The sequence below is a fragment of the Strix aluco genome, chromosome 14 (assembly GCF_031877795.1).
Source record: "Strix aluco isolate bStrAlu1 chromosome 14, bStrAlu1.hap1, whole genome shotgun sequence".
NCBI classification, from domain to species: Eukaryota; Metazoa; Chordata; class Aves; order Strigiformes; family Strigidae; genus Strix; species Strix aluco.
In genome coordinates, this window is record NC_133944.1 from 14,123,281 (window position 1) to 14,142,117 (window position 18,837).

The following is an 18,837-nucleotide window of genomic DNA, read 5'->3' on the forward strand; positions in this document are numbered from 1 at the left end:
CGGGGCTGCCCCGGGGCGGGCGGCAATGGGACTGGAGCGGCCGGGGGGGCCTGGGCCCTGGCGGCCCCTCCAGCCTCTGGGGCCCCCCGGGTTTGAGGCCGTCATCTGGAGACGGCGAGCAGAGCTGGGAGAGTCTTCAGATCAGGTGGAACTCTCCTTTGATTCCTGGTTTCTTTTCCCCAAGTTACATTGCGGCTGTATCATCGTTTCAGCAATAGTGAACCTGAAATGGACGTTGTAGGAAATTAAATAAAAAAATACGTGAAGTATGATTAAATTTCAGCTGTTTGAAAGAGTTTATAATTGCATTTTATGCTCAGCCTATTTTAGTCATAAAGATTTTAATAAATTTTAAAATATTCAGGATATGTTGATTAATTTTAGTGAGCTGAAGCTTACATTTTTGTAGTGAGTCAGGGAAAGCATCTTTCATTTTCAGGTTTAGTTTGCATTTGGAAGATACCACTGCAGTGTGCTGTGCCAAGTATCTCTACAGGGGAGCAACCTCTGCTGTTCCTGTTTTCCAAGTGTTAGCTCTTTTTTTCTTTCTTAACGGAAGGTCAGATTGGTTTGGCTTCAGTATCAGCTACCTGATGCAAGCGACCTGTATCTTTTGTAAAGAAAAAAATAATCTACCTTCTATGTACACGTGATTATATTTTTAATCATACTGAATATGTTTTTTCTTTGTTTTTGCCCTGTAATCCCTTTCCTCAGTTGACACAAGAATCGAAGAAACTTGCTTAATGAGCAAGCTTTTCCTTACTGTTCAGTGCTGAGTCCTCGGGCCTTATTTACTGAACACTCCTCCAGCTCTGCTCTAGGGATGGAGTTTCATAACTTGACTTTAGGGGTTTTCCTCTGATCTCTGAATCAGTATTTCATTAGTATTGAACCTATTTTTGCAACATGAGATGTGGATATTTTTAGTATCTCTATCTGTTCTCCTATCATTAAAGTAGTTGCTAAAGTCAAAAGTATCCACTTGGTTTGCCAAACTGAAAGCCAGAGATGGATGTGCCTGGCATTGTGTAACACCGTACTTAAGGAGAGCTGCATTTCAATTTGGTTGTTATTTTGAGGGCTCAGCATTATTGCAAATATTGCTCTGAGACTGCAGGATGGATCCTGGGGAAGTTGGAGCACAGTAGCCGTTTCTGAAAAGTTTGATTTGGATGACTGGCTTAAGTGCAAGCAAACATAAGGTGCAAAATAAGGGGTAAAATCTTTTCTTCAGGTAGACTTTTATCTTTTTTAAAACTACACTTGCTGGCACCAGCAACTCTGAGGCCCGTGTTTGCTTCTGTTATGCTTCCTGATTTACCTGCTATGACAAGGCGAGTAACCTGGGGAAAAGAATATTTAATATGCAGAAATTCCAAAAAGGTGCCCTGTTATCAGTTGGGTTTTTTTAACCAGGTCATGTTCACATGCCTTTTCTTGGGGCTGCGTTCAGTGCAATAGCCTGGCTTGCCATGCCTGCAGGATTGGGGGCTGGAACCTTCACCCGGGCCTGCCCCGCTGCCCTTTTTGTCACCGGTGGCCACAGCAATGGCGATGGGTAGCCACACTCTCTGTGGGCCTCTATGGAGATGAGTGGGCTTAGATAGGCAGCAGCAGCAGCAAGTGAACAAGGTGGGAAGGATTTGGTCTCGGAGGGATCGTTCTCAAGGGCAGGTGTCTGCCCCGTGCTGGGGACTTGTCACTGCGTCTAAGGGGACTGAGGTCCCATCTCTCTGCCTCCTTGTACACATGAGAGTCATCCCTCGTGTCTGCTCTGAGTCCTGACTGCCGTGCACGTACACCCCTGCATTTCTGATGCCCTGTCTCCAGCGCTCCCCGTTTATTCCCAGGTCTCTTGTCTGACTCCTTCTGAAATCTGTTCCCTTCCTCAGGCTCTCCTTGCTTGCTATAGACAGCCTCCCGCCTTCAGAAATCAGTGTGGAAGTGTTTAAGTGTGTAACAAAACGGGGAGAAGGACTGAGGTGTGAAAACAAACAACTGATTTGTGGCAAGAATTAGGACAAGGAGAAAATACCTGACAGATTTGTCCATTATCATCTGCTAGTTGCAGTAGAGTGAGGCTCTGATTTGTCTTTTTCCCAGAGCTGTGCACGATGCTGAACAGACGTGGCAATTGCTCAAGACAGAGACAATGGATAGATAGAAGAATTAGAAACTTTCTTAAGTCTCTCATTTCTGCTACTTGTCCTTGTTCAGTCTTCTGAATTTGTCATAAAAACAGACTTTTCTGGTCTACTCTGTGCTTTTCTTTTGCAGATTCAGTAACATTAACCTGTTTGCAAATGGGTGTGGTTTTCCACAAATGAAAGAGAAAGTGAATTTTTTTTTTTCCTGTATTGGCTGTGCCTCTGTCCTTTTAGTCTCACAGACTCCTGAATTCTCTTTCTTCCTAAAATGCATCTAGCAGCAAGATGTAGTCCCTGTTGCAGCAGACAAAAGATAACTTAAAACGTCTTTTCCAGTTTTGCCAAGATGCCCATCAGTGTTGATGATGTGATGCAACTGTTGTGCCACCTCTCCCAGGTGAAGGGGATGAAAGCTGCTGTCAAACACTCTGCCCAAGGAGCGCTGCTGGCAGGTGCAACAGCACTTCTTGGGGGTCTGATGGGAGGTCCGCCTGGAATCGCTGTAGGTAAGTGTGTTTTGCTTTAGGAGGCTATGGTAGTAGTCGGGGGGTGATGTTGGTACCTGGTGGCACAGAAGAAAGAAAACTGGGGTGTAAAGCGAGGGTGTGTAAGTATTCTTAGTCAGCCTTAGCAAGGACAGGGTCATCTTCCCAATGATCTTGTTAAAAATGATGTTTATTTCTGTATGTTAAAAGTACCTGCTATCCACTTCCTGGTGAACTTCGTTTTTCCTCTGGAATTTGTTATTCTCTGTCTCTTTGCTTTTTTTCCATGTATGGAAAATTACAAGAAGGCCAGGGTCTAGTAGGAAAGAGCTGTCTCTCCTCTGTGTTTTCTGCATTACTATTTGTCTAGTTTGAAAGCTGCCTTGTCACTGAAGTCGTGTGGGCCTTGGTCCCTGAGTGCTCCTTACTCCTGTGAGGTTATCGGTATTGGAGTGAGTTGGAGTGTGCCTGCATGAGGGTTAGCAAGGCTGAGTTACAAAAAGGAACTAAATAATACGTGAGGAGTGACAACAGAAAATGCAAAATGACACTCTGTTTTCACTCCTGTTACAAGTACAGATCTTAATTAATAGCCAAAAATAATATTTTGACAAACTGAATTTTGGAAGCAGGATGGGCTCTGACACTGCCCCTCTGTTGTGAGGGTTCTCCCTCCTTCCACCAGGATGTCTGTGTCCCCGGGCCACGGTGTCAGTCCTGTGAACTGGTGTGGGACAGTGCTGTGTTGCAAGTTAGACTGGTAATGCTGTGAAAGAGAACAGCCATGTAGGAGCTAACGCTGGTTTCTCATGTCAGTCATGTCAGCTGTAGAGGATCCTGCTGCTGTTACCTTGATGACTGGAAACCACTCTGCTTACCTGAACATTTCTCGGCCAGCTGGGGTGGGTGGTTCCAGTGAGGTGTTGATTAGAGAGATGAAAGCAGGAATGTGTCTAACCCCAGAAAGCTGGTGGGTTTGGTGTCTGTGAGCATGTTCTGAGGGCAGGACTTCATGGCAGTGGAGTCTGCAATGTGTGGGTCTACAGACGCAGAAAGCTTGGATGGGTCTGGCAATCTCTCCTAAGAGATTATGTGTTCATGGCACTGATAAGGCAATTGTGGGTCTGGTGTTTCCCTGGGTGTGGTTTTATTTAGCAGTAGAGCTTACCTGAAGGAGACCAGTGCCCTAAGGAGTGTTGTTTTGTTTCTGATTCCTAGCTTGAAGCTATTAGCTTTGATTGTGTAAAGAGTTCCTTTGTGATTGCTGTGGGTGAAAAAAGTTTTAAAAATACTTCTTGGTGCATTGAACATGGTGTATAAACCTGGTTAAAGTAGACACATATGCAACTCTGCCTTGATTTCTAATAAAGGTGGGAACATTGTTGATGAAGGCTGTGGTAGAATTTCAGGTTTTAACATTAACTGGTCAAGAGTAACATCTCTCTCTCTTTTCTAGGAGGAGCATTTGGTGGATTGCTTGGTGCCTGGATGACTGCTGGACAGTTCAGGCCGGTCCCTCAGATTTTACTGGAATTGCCTCCTGCTGAGCAGAAGAAGCTCTATGATGAAGCTGTTGTTGTTATCAGTCACTTAGATTGGACTGATATTGCTCAGCTGACTGCTCTTGTAATGGGAAATGCTGGTCTCCAGCAGAAGTTGACAGCAGTGCTGATAAATTACCTCTCCAAAGAGCTAAGAGCAGAGATACAGTATGGAGAATGAACCTTTCCAGAGCAGGCTTTTTACAGTGTAATGAATTTTACTCTGACAATTGTGATTCTTCAATGTAGCAATTATTAGTTATCAGTACTAATTATGAACGTAGGCAGATCTCAGTTGGGGGTTTGGTGGTTTTTTTGTTTTGTTTGGTTTTTTTCTTTATGGTAAGGGTAGTATTAGATTACTGCATTATCCTGACACTGTCTTGCAATGTAATTTTGAAATACTCTGCAGTAGGACTGAATTCAAAATCAATGAAAGGAGTCATGATTCTCTTATGCTAACATATCACTAGTTAAGCTTTTCAAAGTCTATGTGTTTTAGTTAGGAGATTTAATCCTGTTTGTACACATGCTTTGAATTTCCTCTGTGAATGACATCTAGGTGCCAAATTAGTTGGGGCACTTTGAAGAATTTTACCTACTGTCTGTTTCAGTCCTGGAAAGGAAAGTTGCAAGAAAGTGCATTACTCTACTGTGAACTCAAAGATCTCAATCCTGACTTTATTCTTAGTCCCATGTTGATTGTAACTCTCGAGGTACTACATATTCCTTTCTGTAAGAAGTGAAGCCAATGCCTAAACGAGGTTTAAAGCAACAGGTAAACAAACTGTGCATAATTAGTAGTTCTGGGTGTCCTGGAATGGGAAGGCATTGCAATAATTCTCTTTTAAGAAAAACTGAAAAATGGGGAGCTGAATCTATCATGTTTGTACTATCCCTAGGGTTAGGGTTGTCATTTCAGCATTGGTTTTTTGACTGAAACTGCACAGCTGGTCCTCTGTTTTCATTAAAGTGTTCATAAGAAGCATCCTCGTGGCCTATGTTTTGCTTTAAACTAAATGAACTATTTTTTCCCCTAGAATCCATTTTTCCCCTAGAATCAAGACTTACCTGTGTGTATGTGGTGAGATTTCTAGAAGCTAAGTTTTAAACTTGGAGGTTGCTATTGTATACATTTGATCGATTTACTTCTGCAGGTACCGTTTGCTGTTAACAGGGCAGGGACTGTTCTTCTCATTTGAAAACACTTTTCTAGTGACGTGAAAGACAGACAGAAGTGAATGGTAAGTGGGCACGCCTTAGGCTGTGTCAGAGATGAAAGTCTCTCACATGGTTATGATTTAACAGCAATTTAAGATCATTAATGGTGTGAAGTAGGTCAAAGGTTAAATTTTAGCAGCACTAAATGGTTGATTGATTTAAAGACTGACAAAGTGATTTTGTATACAATGTTATGATTGAAATAGCTACTTGATTACAGATTTGAGCATGACAAGATTCACACTGTCTTACTGCAACGCATTCTGAATCAAAGTACATATATGTAAACCACGAGAGATACAGAGACACACACACACAAACAGCGTGGAAACATCTGGATATCAAGGGAAATGATATAGACATCCACACACGTAAAGGCAAATGTGCTCAGGTAAACACATGGATAGGTAAAGAGGTGGGTGGAGGAGGCTAGCCTACAGTTAAAATTTCTCTCTTCTCAAGGCTGGAGCAAATACTCGCATCGGTATTTCTCAATGGGTGATAACTGAGATTCAAGAAGAAGTCTGACTTCAGCCTGGCCTTCCGCTGGCTTTGTGGACAGAGGGTCATCAAACTTTGAGAATTCTGAGCCTGAGAGAGGTCCCAGCTCAGGGGAGATGCTGGTCACAGCCCACTGCGATCCAGGAGAGCTCAAAGGTCTTGCTTAGAATCGGTTTTATAGGTTCTGAGATAATTGGCTCTTGGCAGGTACTTTACCATCTCAGCCCAACGCAGATGATGGAACGTTGTGGTACTTTCTACCAGTTGTGCAAGCCCAGAACTTGCTAGCTCTTGGAGTTTTGGTATCACCCCGTTTGGGCCACAACCCAAGTATGGATGTACTAAGTTGTCAGGAGATACTGATCCTTACTATTGTTGTTAAGCGATAAGAGAGGGGGGTAGGAACCAAGTGTGCTAAGGGAGTGCCTTAACACTCTGGTCCACTGCCTTTGTCGTTGTTCTCAAACGGTTGGAGAGGAGGGGGTAGAAACCAAGTGGGCTAAGAGGGCGCCTTAGCACTCTGGTCTACTGCTGTTCCTGATCCATGTGGCCTGACATGTAGTCCGTTTCCAAGCGATAGGGAAGATCGGCCTGAGGAGCGTTAAGGAGTGCCTTAATGCTCTGGTTCACTACCTTTCCCTATTCACCTTGGGCTGGCATGTGAGCCGGGTGGAATATTGCACTAAGCACCGAGCAGCCCAAGAGGTGTGGGGAGGGATTGCACCACCACACTCTGCCATAGTTTATAATGTGAAGTCAGACATCGGTGTCTGTTCAGTTTTTAACGATCTTTCAGCCTTCACTGTTGTGCGAAGGGGGCTTGTGTCATGTGGGTACCAATAGCAGTTTGGTCCAAGTAGTTGGGAGTTCTGCATGGGCCAGTCTGGCTTATGTTAAGCCCTGCTGCCCCTGAGCTCCCGAGAAGCTTTAGGCTCCGTGCCACAGAGCAGCATGCTCTTAGTTGGTGTAACAAATTTCACTTCCATAGGTTTTCAGACGACTGAAGTAGAACCAGGAAGAAATGCATCAAATTGTGTTTGTTCTCTGCATCATTGCTTAACAGGTTTGGTGCTCGTGGAACTCGCTGGCAGGTGGCAGGTACCTCTTTTCAAAGTGGTAGCGAGAGGATGGCAGTCTGATCTGAAACACGTTTCACTCCTGGTAACGGAAGAAGAACAGAATCCAGCTCAAGTGTTCATCTCAAGTGAGTTTGGACGTACGAGAACTGGGAAATAACCACTTCTGATTGTGGAGATCTTGATACATAACTACCGAGGGAGAATGAGTGTGGCACCCCACAATGGTTTTGTTGTTTGTATTTCAGTGGTTTATGACAGTTCATACTGTTGAATGCTGCAGAAGGATCAGATTCTGCCCTAATGCTCTGACTACAGCCCTACGCTATGGTATCGAGGTCACCATGATGTTTGGTATGTAGCCTTATGCGGGCATTTGGGCAAGTTGAAAGAACTCTTCAGCAGATTTGATCATCTGAGGAGAAGACCAGCTGCACAAGAATGTATTAATATCCGTCTGTTGCTGTTCTTGGGTAGAGACATGGCTGTCCACCGCTGCATCCCTTGTTGGTATTGGAAACAGCCACAGGCAGGGGATGGCATCTTCTGAAATCCTTTCCAGCTGCATAATGTCCAGGCTGCGTGTAAGGCACAGCTGTCGCCTAGGAAACGAGGTAACGCCATGCCAGCACTTTTGGGAAGCATCTGAAAGACTCACGGTGGGGAGACGTACATACTTCTATAAAGAAACCATCTGTGATGCTGGTTATTAGCCTGCTTTGGTTGGAGATGTGACAGAAAGTCGTGGTTTAACCCCAGCCGGCATCTAAGGACCACACAGTCGCTTTCTTGCCCCCGCCCCGGCTCCTGTAGGATGGGGGAAGAGACTCAGAAGAGTAAAAGTGAGAAAACTCGTGGGTTGAGATAAAGGCAGTTTAATAGGTAAAGCAAAAGCTGCGTGCACAAGCAAAGCAAAACAAGGAATTCATTCACCACTTCCCATCAGCGGGCAGGTGCTCAGCCCTCCCCAGGACAGCTGGGCTCCGTCACACGTAACGGTGACTTGGGAAGACAAACGCCATTACTCCGAACGTCCCCCCCTTCGTCCTTCTTCCCCCAGCTGTATGTGCTGAGCATACGGTCTGGGATATCCCCTGGGTCAGCTGGGGTCAGCTGTCCTGGCCATGCTCGCTCCCAGCTTCTTGTGCACCTGCTGGCTGGCAGAGCAGGGGAAACAGAACAGTCCTTGAGGTAGGATAAGCACTGCTTAGCCACAACTAAACATCAGTGCATTACCAACATTGTTCTCATACTAAATCCAAAATACGGCACTGTGCCAGCTACTAAGAAGGAAGTTAACTCTGTCCCAGCCAAAACCAGCACACAGAATCAAGCTAGGTTTTCACTGACAGGTGGTGTATTCTTAGTTAAAAATTGCCTTTTGTTCTTTGTTGGGTTTTTTTATGCTGCTTGATTTCAAAATAGAAAGCGAAATGCTGTTCAGCACACACAGCATAAAGCTAGAGACCCAGTATGTCCACCTGTCTTTCAGGTGACACCTTGTTGATGATTGCAACCCAATGGTGGTTTGCATGCCTCTTCTCCCTTTCGGTTGGTTTATAGGAAGCCAATGTTACAAAACTCACTGAAAGGTCTTATGGAAGGGGAAGGGGATTGTATTATTCAAAGTCATTAAGCAAACTGATTAAGCCTCTCCTCTGAGTGGTGCCCTGCTGCTTTCACGTACATGTATTACTGGGCATACCTCATTTATACCAGTCTTAATAGTTCTGTGAAAAACTATGCAGATCCATGTGGAAACTACATTTTTTCTGGTTTTTTTCTCACAGTGCTGCAGCAGCTCCAGTTAGCGCTCACTCGTGAGATATGGGCAGACTCAAGGGTTTAATCCTGCGTAGCTGCAGTGGTAGGACCTGCTGAGCTCAGTCTCCACCAGCAGTTTAGCAGCCCCAGTGCAGCCAGAGGATGGAAAAGCAATGCTTGATGGAGAAAGCAATAGCTTCTTAGAAAGGCTGTCATGGCTTGACCAGCTGATGTGTAACTCCAGACTAGTTGAATAGCAGATGTTCTGCTGGGTTGCAAAGCTTTTAAGAAACCAAAGGCCTTTGCACTGCAGTGAGCTAAAGCTATAGGCCCCTAATTAAAACAGGAGGTTTCATCTTTTCCCACGTAGAGATCACAGAAATCTCTGTCTTGTTCAGGCTGTAAGCCAGAAATCGAACATTCATCACGTAACTGCAGTAAGTGTGGGCTAATACTTCTCATTAAGTGTGACTTATGAGTTCCAGAAGAGCCTAAGAGGTAAATATATGAAATTATTCTGAAGTCTGCAAATCTGAAGGCATTCGTTTCTCTGGATGACTGTTCAGCAGGAAGGATTTAGACAAACGTGAACATTACAGCGTTCAACACTCAGTAGAGGCACTGCATTTGGCTGTCTGTACCTTTGCCATTGCCTCAAAACGGTCTGGTTTCATCTAGTGTCACTGCTGATCTTTCAACAAAGATAACCCTTCAGCTTCAGCAGGGAAAGCAGGGTGGCTTGGTGGAAAGCCCATTCTGCTGGGCCTCAGAAGAGGTATCGCCTTCGGTGGCTCTTCCGCTTGTTTGCTGGGTGACCTTGAGTAACATCCCATCTCGATCCTCAATGCATTTTTGGTTAAACTTTGTAACCTGTCTACAAAATCATGATAGGACTCTTCTGCAGCTAACCACTCTCTGCTCTGGACTCTAAAGGTAGGATTTTCAGAAAGTGGTGATTTAGGAGGACAAAGGCTACTCAAGCCAACACTACGCATATGGACCAGCTATTATTGCAATAGGTAGTGAACCTATTGGTTGGAACTGGTTTGGAATTTGTCCTGTAGGTGATTTTTGTTCTATGTATGTGCACATTGTAGAAATTTTTGCTGAAGAGTAGACTCCGTTAACTCATCAGGAGGTTGTAAGGAGCAGTGAGGACAGCTCAGCGGTGGGCCAGGCTGTGTAGTGGTTGGGATATCTCCTGTGTGGATGTTTGGGAGGGTGTTTGTTTTTCTCTAAGTGGGATGGTGAGTCCAGGGGATAAAAGGGCTTTTGCCTGTATGAAGGCATAATTCTGTGAAGAGGGAAGCGGCGTAATGAGATGGGAATGTTAAATAGGAAAGAGCTGAAATGAGTTCACGCCACAATCTGGGGACCCTCTTTGGTTGTTTGCATTAATAGGGCTTTCAGTGAGTTGGGTGTGATGTGATCCTTTAATTAAATGTTTTCATTCTTTCTATGGCATTTTTCTTCTTAAGAAGTAATAAACTAGTTCTGAGAGGAATGTACTTTTTAGTAAAACCTGTTGGTTTTTAGTAAGACCCATTGTTCTCTTACAGAGCAAAGCTGGTTTCTGAGCAACTTCATTTTCCAAAAGTCTTGGTATGTTTTTTTTCTTGAGGTGCTGAATATTCTCAGTGCCTTGTGAAGTCAGTAGGAGCTGTGGGGACTCAGCACCTCTGAAAGCCAGGCCCAATTTTGTGGATGTCATTGACATTTCTATCCCTCCATTAGTGTAAATCCAGTATTTTACATTCCTAGTGTTTCTTAACGTCTGGGTGGATTCTGTAGAAAATAATTTGGTGCTAGAAACAAATTGGGCTTTTCTTTACTTGTCAGCTACACCATCAAAGTTTATAAATATTTTTGGCTGTCCTCTGGTTCTACCTCTGACACATAAAACTTACAGCTCCTTTTAATCTGAGGTGGGATCCTTTCTCCCTTGTAGTTCACTGGCATTTTCAACAATGCTTCTCTTCCTATTCTGCTCACCCAGTGATTCTGATCATTAGGTTGTTGTCAGCTGCAACTTTCTGCTCCATGTTCTTGCAGCTGGTTTCTTACAGACCCTACCACTCTGTGAGGTGTTAGAGGTTTCCAGCTGCAGAGATTTACAAGCCTTTACTGTGATTTCCTCAGCCTTCTTCAATCAAGCCAAAAAAACCCCAAAAAAGTGTTAATTTTGTCAGTGGAAATTCCCTTTGAGGAAGTTTTGAGGGGATGAAAGCAGTAAAACAATTTCCTATGGAAAAAAATACATACAGTTGCTTGAGGTCCAGTATGTTTCTGCTTTACCTTGAGACTAATATGTTACTAGGAATCCCTGTTTGGCACACTTTGTACACCACCAGATAGCAGTGTGGTTCTTGTTTCGTTATGGTCTGGGTTTTTTTTACTCTTAAGCCAATTGAACTCTGACTCTAGCTGTGAAAGTGGTTTTTATGTGTTCACCTTTGCATTGCTCGAGGTGCCACGTCACTGTAAGGAAATGTTCTAGCATTTATTGGCAGTGTGGTGGATGGAGTAATGGGGATGGTCTTCTGTTGACAGGCAGCTTCTACACACTGCAGGAATGTGATGCTGCAGCTTTGGGTTTCTTTGCTCACAAAACATCATATGATGTGATTAGCATTAGAATGGTTTAGGAAATTGTGGGAGTTGGTCAGTTTGATTGCAGGAAAGCAGATTCTGTTACTCTCAGCGAGAGCCGTGTTGTGTTGTCAGGTCTCCAACTTGTGTTTTCCCGTCCATGCTGCAGAGTCTTCACACTGAAGAGCTTTTCATGAGACATTCACTGGATTTATCCCAAAGAGAAGCAGCAAATTCATTTCAGCATTCAGGCAGTTGAGTTAGTCCGAGTTCATGCTAAGGAGGTGCAGGACAAGCACGAATCACTTCCCATCCATCTCACTGAGGGGAGGAACTAACTCCTACAGCACTTAAGTCTTCTCAGTGCTGGGGTGACTTATCATCTGGTAGTTGCAGTAGAGTGAGGCTCTGATTTGTCTTTTCCCTGAGCTGTGCACGACGCTGAACAGACATGGAATTGCTCAAGGCTAAGTCAATGGACAGTAGAATTAGAAGTCTCTTGTTGCTGCTACTTGTCCATGTTCAGTCTACTGAATTTGCTAGAAAAACGATTTTTCTGGTCTACTCTGTGCTTTCATTTGCAGATTCATTAACCTGGAAAATGGGTGTGGATTTCTCAAAAATGAAAGTGAAACCTCTGATTGTGCCTCTGTCCTTTTAGTCTCACAGACTCCTGAACTCTGTGTTAGTCCCTGTTGCAGCGATCAAAAGATAACTTAAAACGTCTTTTTCAGGATCACCAAGATGCCCGTCAATGTTGATGATGTGATTCAACTATTGTGCCATCTCTCTCAGGTGAAGGGGATGAAAGCTGCTGTCAAACACTCAGCTCGAGGAGCACTGGTAGTGGGTGCAACTGCACTTCTTGGGGGTCTGCTGGGAGGTCCAGTTGGAATCGCTGTAGGTAAGTGTGTTTTGCTTTAGGAACAAGAAGCGTGGTTAATTTCTGAGTGAAGAAATGAGGAAGTCTGTGTAGTAGGTACGGGTTGAAGGAAGGGGGCATGCAGTGCTGAGATTTCATGTAACTGGGCTTTAACAAGATGCTGGTTTGCATGTTGGCTTATTAGAAATGAGCAGTGCGTCAGGAAGGCATGTGTCAGTGTTCCCTTCTAGGGTGACAGTGACCTTGCCGACCTGGACTCCTGCATGGCATACAGGAAGCCATCCAGAGGTCTGAGGCTGAGATGGTGGTGCCTCTGAAACCCTTTGAACAAGCTGTTAACCAGTCATTTTCTTTTGGTGGGTAGAGCCCTGGTTCCCATCTGGAGAGGTGCACCAGTGTCCGGGGTGTGGGACGAATCAGAGAGCAAACTACCAGGCTCTGAGCTCGTTAGAGCGGGCTCTGCTCCAGGGCTGCGGTGGGGGAGTGAGGAGGAGAGGGGTGAGGCAGGGGCGAAGGAGCACAAGAGGCGATGGTAGCAGTCGGGGGGGCGGGATGTTGGTACCTGGTGGCACAGAAGAAAGAAAACTGGGGTGTAAAGCAAGGGTGTGTAAGTATTCTTAGTCAGCCTTAGCAAGGACAGGGTCATCTTCCCAATGATCTTGTTAAAAATGATGTTTATTTCTGTATGTTAAAAGTACCTGATATTCACTTCCTGGTGAACTTGGTTTTTTCCTCTGGAATTTGTTATTCCCTGTCTCTTTGCTTTTTTCCATGTATGGAAAATTATGGGAAGGCCAGAGTCTAGTAGGAAAGGGCTGTCTCTCCTCTGTGTTTTCTGCATTACTAGTTGTCTAGTTTGAAAGCTGCCTTGTCACTGAAGTCGTGTGGGCCTTGGTCCCTGAGTGCTCCTTACTCCTGGGAAGTTATTGGTATTGGAGTGAGTTGGAGTGTGCCTGCATGGGGGTTAGCAAGGCTGAGTTACAAAAAGGAACTAAATAATACGTGATGAATGACAGCAGAAAATCATAGAATCACAGACTGTTTTGGGTTGGAAAGGACCTTAGAGATCATCTTGTTCCACCCCCCCTGCCATGGGCAGGGACACCTTCCACTAGCCCAGGCTGCTCAAAGCCCCGTCCAACCTGGCCTTGAACACTGCCAGGGAGGGGGCAGCCACAGCTTCTCTGGGCAACCTGTGCCAGTGTCTCACCACCCTCACAGTGAAGAATTTCTTCCTTGCATCTAATCTAAATCTGCCCTCTTTCAGGTTAAACCGTTACTCCTCCTGCAGAGGGCCCACATTTTCCCTAGTCTCCTTTTATCACCACTGTACCTGTAGAAGCTTTTCTTGTTGCCCTTGACATCCCTGGCCAGATTTAAATCTATCAGGACTTTGGCTTTTCTAACCAGATCCCTGGCTGTTTGGACAGTTTCTCTGTACACTTCTCATCTGTCCTTGCTTCTACCCTCTCTAGGCTTCCTTTTGCAGAATGCAAAATGAGGCTGTGTATTTACTTCTGTTACAAGTACAGAGCTTAATTAATAGTCAGAAATAATATTTTGACAAACGTACAACTGAAGTTATCAGGAACAAAGAAGTGAATTTAAGCTTTTGTAAAAAATTTGTATGCTGTAAATCAGAAGTAAAAGTAAAAATGAAAGTGGCCTCATTCTTGAATGAGGTGATGAGATTATGTGTTCATGGCACTGATAAGGCAATTGTGGGTCTGGTGTTTCCCTGGGTGTGGTTTTATTTAGCAGTAGAGCTTACCTGAAGGAGACCAGTGCCCTAAGGAGTGTTGTTTTGTTTCTGATTCCTAGCTTGAAGCTATTAGCTTTGATTGTGTAAAGAGTTCCTTTGTGATTGCTGTGGGTGAAAAAAGTTTTAAAAATACTTCTTGGTGCATTGAACATGGTGTATAAACCTGGTTAAAGTAGACACATATGCAACTCTGCCTTGATTTCTAATAAAGGTGGGAACATTGTTGATGAAGGCTGTGGTAGAATTTCAGGTTTTAACATTAACTGGTCAAGAGTAACATCTCTCTCTCTTTTCTAGGAGGAGCAGTTGGTGGATTGCTTGGTGCAAGGATGTCTTCTGGACAGTTCAGGCCGGTCCCTCAGATTTTACTGGAATTGCCTCCTGCTGAGCAGAAGAAGCTCTGTGATGAAGCTGTTGTTATTCTCAGTCACTTATACTGGACTGATATTGCTCAGCTGACTGCTCTTGTGATGGGAAATGCTGGTCTCCTGGAGAATTTAACAGCAGTGCTGATAAATTACCTCTCCAAAGAGCTAGGAGCAAAGATTCAGTATAGACGATAAATCTTTCCAGAGCAGGTTTTATACAGTGTAATGAATTTTACTCTGACAATTGTGATTCTTCAATGTAGCAATTATTAGTTATCAGTACTAATTATGAACGTAGGCAGATCTCAGTATTATTTTCAGTTTTGGGGCTGGGTTTTGGTGTTTGGTCTTTATTTTTTTTCTTTTTGGTAAGGATTACTGCATTAACCTGACACTGTCTTGCAATGTAATTTTGAAATACTCTGCAGTAGGACTGAATTCAAAATCAATGAAGGGAGTCATTCTTCTCTTACGTCAATGTATCACTAGATAAAATTTTCAAAGTCTTTGTATTGAATCCTGTTTCTGCATGTGATTTCAATTTCTTCTGTGAATGACATCTAGGTGCCAAAGTAGTTGGGACATTTTGAAGAATTTTGCCTACTGCCTGTTTCAGTCATCTTACTACAACATATTCTGAATCAAAGTACATATATGTAAAACACAAGACATACACACACACACAGAGCATGGAAACATCTGGATATCAAGTGAAATGATATAGACATCCACACTCGTAAAGGCAAATGTGCTCAGGTAAACACATGGTAAACACATGGATAGGTAAAGAGGTGGGTGGAGGAGGCTAGCCTACAGTTAAAATTTCTCTCTTCTCAAGGCTGGAGCAAATACTCGCATCGGTATTTCTCAATGGGTGATAACTGAGATTCAAGAAGAAGTCTGACTTCAGCCTGGCCTTCCGCTGGCTTTGTGGACAGAGGGTCATCAAACTTTGAGAAGTCTGAGCCTGAGAGAGGTCCCAGCTCAGGGGAGATGCTGGTCACAGCCCACTGCGATCCAGGAGAGCTCAAAGGGTCTTGCTTAGAATCGGTTTTATAGGTTCTGAGATAATTGGCTCTTGGCAGGTACTTTACCATCTCAGCCCAACGCAGATGATGGAACGTTGTGGTACTTTCTACCAGTTGTGCAAGCCCAGAACTTGCTAGCTCTTGGAGTTTTGGTATCACCCCGTTTGGGCCACAACCCAAGTATGGATGTACTAAGTTGTCAGGAGATACTGATCCTTACTATTGTTGTTAAGCGATAAGAGAGGGGGGCGGGCAGGAACCAAGTGTGCTAAGGGAGTGCCTTAACACTCTGGTCCACTGCCTTTGTCGTTGTTCTCAAACGGTTGGAGAGGAGGGGGTAGAAACCAAGTGGGCTAAGAGGGCGCCTTAGCACTCTGGTCTACTGCTGTTCCTGATCCATGTGACCTGACATGTAGTCCGTTTCCAAGCGATAGGGAAGATCGGCCTGAGGAGCGTTAAGGAGTGCCTTAATGCTCTGGTTCACTACCTTTCCCTATTCACCTTGGGCTGGCATGTGAGCCGGGCGGAATATTGCACTAAGCACCAAGCAGCCCAAGAGGTGTGGGGAGGGGTTGCACCACCACACTCTGCCATAGTTTATAATGTGAAGCCAGACATCGGTACAATGGCTCCATGTGCACAGACCACTTCAAATGCATACTTGGTGTCTGTATAGATGTTTACTCTTTTACTGATAAACATCTCCAAGGCTCAAGTTAGAGCTATAATTTCTTCCTTTTGAGTGAAAGTATTGGGTGGCAATGCTCATGCTTCAGTCTCTTTTTGTGGGGTTACCATGGCGTATCCAGCCTTCTGTTCCCCATTCATCATGAAGCTACTTCCTTATCTGTAGAAAGTTCAACTTCAGGATATGTTAATGGTACATCTTTTGGCTCAGGTCAAGTAGAGTATACTTGCTCCATGACATGCAGACAGTCATGCTCCAGCTCTCCCCTCTCATCTACTGGCATTGAAGTAGCAGGATTCAAAGTTGAAGATATCCTTAAGGTGGCATCATCTTGTTCAATCAGTATTGCCTGATATTGGGCCAACCTGCTAGGAGAAACCCAATTATGCCCCTTTTGTTCAAGTACAGCTACCACTGCATGTGGTACAAAAACTGTAACAGATTGTTCCAAGGTTAGTTTCTGGGCTTCTTTAGTTAACACCACCACTGCAGCTACTGCTATCAAACACGCAGGCCATCCTTTACTTACTTCATCCAATTGCTTAGAGAAGTAAGCTACCAGCCTTTTTGGGTCTCCTAGAGTCTGGGTCAGGACCTCCAGTGCTGTTTGTTGTCTCATGGACATAGAACATAAAGGGTTTACTCAAGTCTGGCAGACCCAGAGCAGAAGCTCTCATTAATTCAGTCTTAATGGAATCAAATCCTTTCCGTCACTCTGGTGTCCATTCCAGAGTTTCTCCAGGCCCCTTGATAGCCACATATAATGGTTTATCAATCAGGCTAAAATTTGGTACGCAGAGTCTGCAACATCAAGCCATTCGCAAGAACGCTTACAGTTCTTTCTTAGATCAGGGAGGTAGCTATTCTACAAAAGAGCTTCTTTTCATTCTGCACTCAATTCTCTTTTTCCCTGAGATATTTCAAATCCCAGGTAAGTCACTGTACTTTGAGCTAACTGGGCCTTATTCTGGGAGACACAATATGCAGCTAGCCCCAGGAAATTGAGCAAGTCAGCTGTGGCAATTTTATGTTCCTGTTCAGTTCTGGTTCCCAAAAGTATATCATCCACATACTGCAACAGTGTGATAGAGGGATTCTTACCTTGCCGTTCTTCCAATTCTTTGGCAAGTACGTTACCGAACAGTATTGGGCTATTCTTGAATCTTTGGGGCAGCACAGTCCAGCAGAGTGGGTAGTGGGACTTACCCATTCAAAGATTAAGATCTTCTGGCTCTCCTCTTCCAGGGAAATGCAAAAGAAAGCATCTTTCAGATCTAGCACTGTAAAATACACACTGTCTTCATTGCTTAACGTTTGTAGTCCTACTCTAGCCTCTAATTTTGTTGGATACTGCTTTTTCCTTACTGGTTATGATCTTGATTTTAATTCCACCTTTACCAGTGTAGAGTTCTTTGCTTGTCCAGATTTCTTGGAGGCCCATACCAGGGGTATTACAGCATCCAAAATTATTTCCGAGATTCTGGTCCCTTCCTGCTCCTTTTCAGTCAATAGACACTATTGAGGTCTCCACACTGTCTCCTCAGGCATGTGCAGCTGAATAGACTCATCAGAAAAAGTTACTTGCGCTTTCAATTTGTATAATAAGTCACGTGCCAGCGATGGGAGGGGGCATTCTGGCATATATAGAAATTCATGAGTTAATGTAGTACTTCCAATTGTACATGCCATAGTTTTTAAAAATGGCCTAAAAGCTCGCTTTCCTGTGACCCCAACAACTGGCATATACATTTTACTTAAAGCTCCCTTACAACTAGTTACTACTGAATGGGTTGCCCCACTATCTACTAGGAAATCTGTAACTTTGTTCCCCAGCTTTACAGGAACGAGGGGATCATCTGGGGAGATCTTCATATTCTCCCCCAGTCCCCTTCATTTGGTGTCAGATGTCCCTAACACTATCAGGTTAACATCCGATTCTGGCCCCCCTTTTCCTGAGGATTCAGCAAATATTTTTTTCTCTGTGGGCATTCACATTTCCAGTGTCCTTCTTTCCTGCAAAAAGCGCGCTGATTATGACCCACAGGGTTACAGTTTGAGGAGTTAACCCCTCGTCCTCATCCTCCATTCCATTCACCTCTTCTCCCACCTCCACTTCGGCCTCTTCCTCCACCTCCACTGGGGCTCCAAGAGATCATCGCTGCCACCAGCAGTGCTTGTAATTTTATTCCTTTATGATTCTCTTTGAGTCTTTTCCTCTTCTCTGTCTCATCTCTGTTATCGTAAACCTTGTGTGCTATTTCTACCGATTATGATATGGACATTCCTACCATTTTTGCAATGGGTGCAGTACATTGACGGTGGTTAATCATCATTAGTTATTATGTACACATTAAAGTTCTCACTTCCCAGTCCTGCGCTGGAAGTGGACTGCTCTTCATCTTCACTATTGCTAGTATCCTGTGATTTCTTTTTTCCATCCCTTCATTCTACATTTACCGGATTCCATTTTGGCACCAACATCTCCACATCCTCAGCCTCCCCACCATCCTTAATACATTTCTTTTTACATTTTTTTCCAATTTCACAACTTTTACAACAGCTCTTATGCTTTAGCTTTCCATTAACACTTTCTGCTAATATATACATTCCATCGACATCATACATCAACAATCTATATTTTTCATGAGTTTCATGATCATGTCTTAAAACAAAACATAAATCAACATAGGCAAATTCATCCCATTTATCCAGCCTTCTACAAAACAATGTCGGTTGTAAAATAGTAGTATAATTCAAGGTCCCATAATCTGGCCACGTTTT

At 44.1% G+C, this 18,837-nt stretch overlaps 3 protein-coding genes across 4 annotated transcripts in view; all 3 read left to right on the top strand.

The window, feature by feature from the left end:
- Positions 1 to 2,583, top strand: part of LOC141929850 (uncharacterized protein F13E9.13, mitochondrial-like) — a 50,391-nt gene extending 47,808 nt beyond the window's left edge. The window contains exon 9 of the mRNA XM_074839825.1: positions 2,487 to 2,583. The gene's annotated coding sequence lies outside the window, so the exon portion shown is untranslated. The remainder of the gene's footprint in view (positions 1 to 2,486) is intronic.
- C14H19orf12 (chromosome 14 C19orf12 homolog) lies at positions 2,497 to 5,164 on the top strand. The gene is made up of 2 exons (XM_074839831.1): positions 2,497 to 2,656; positions 4,092 to 5,164. Exons 1-2 carry the CDS (start codon positions 2,497 to 2,499, stop codon positions 4,355 to 4,357), a joined length of 426 nt encoding a protein of 141 aa, XP_074695932.1. The 3' UTR covers positions 4,358 to 5,164.
- Positions 5,165 to 5,222: 58 nt separating this feature from the next.
- On the top strand, positions 5,223 to 14,853 carry LOC141929851 (protein C19orf12 homolog). Of its 2 annotated transcripts, XM_074839828.1 has the most exons (6): positions 5,223 to 5,420; positions 6,962 to 7,102; positions 7,223 to 7,328; positions 7,452 to 7,588; positions 12,123 to 12,231; positions 14,270 to 14,853. In XM_074839828.1, exons 3-6 carry the CDS (start codon positions 7,229 to 7,231, stop codon positions 14,533 to 14,535), a joined length of 612 nt encoding a protein of 203 aa, XP_074695929.1. In that variant the 5' UTR covers positions 5,223 to 5,420; positions 6,962 to 7,102; positions 7,223 to 7,228; the 3' UTR covers positions 14,536 to 14,853. The 2 variants fall into 2 exon arrangements, with proteins under 2 accessions (XP_074695929.1, XP_074695930.1); XM_074839829.1 differs by lacking the exon at positions 7,452 to 7,588 and having other exon boundaries at positions 12,062 to 12,231.
- Positions 14,854 to 18,837: the final 3,984 nt, after the last annotated feature.

Coding starts and splice junctions, on each gene's coding strand:
- C14H19orf12 (XM_074839831.1), top strand. CDS start 2,497: ATGCCCATCAGTGTTGATGATGTGATGCAACTGTTGTGCCACCTCTCC. Junction 2,657..4,091: donor TCCGCCTGGAATCGCTGTAG/GTAAGTGTGTTT, acceptor TCTCTTTTCTAG/GAGGAGCATTTGGTGGATTG.
- LOC141929851 (XM_074839828.1), top strand. CDS start 7,229: ATGACAGTTCATACTGTTGAATGCTGCAGAAGGATCAGATTCTGCCCT. Junction 7,589..12,122: donor GCTGTCGCCTAGGAAACGAG/GTAACGCCATGC, acceptor CATCTCTCTCAG/GTGAAGGGGATGAAAGCTGC. Junction 12,232..14,269: donor TCCAGTTGGAATCGCTGTAG/GTAAGTGTGTTT, acceptor TCTCTTTTCTAG/GAGGAGCAGTTGGTGGATTG.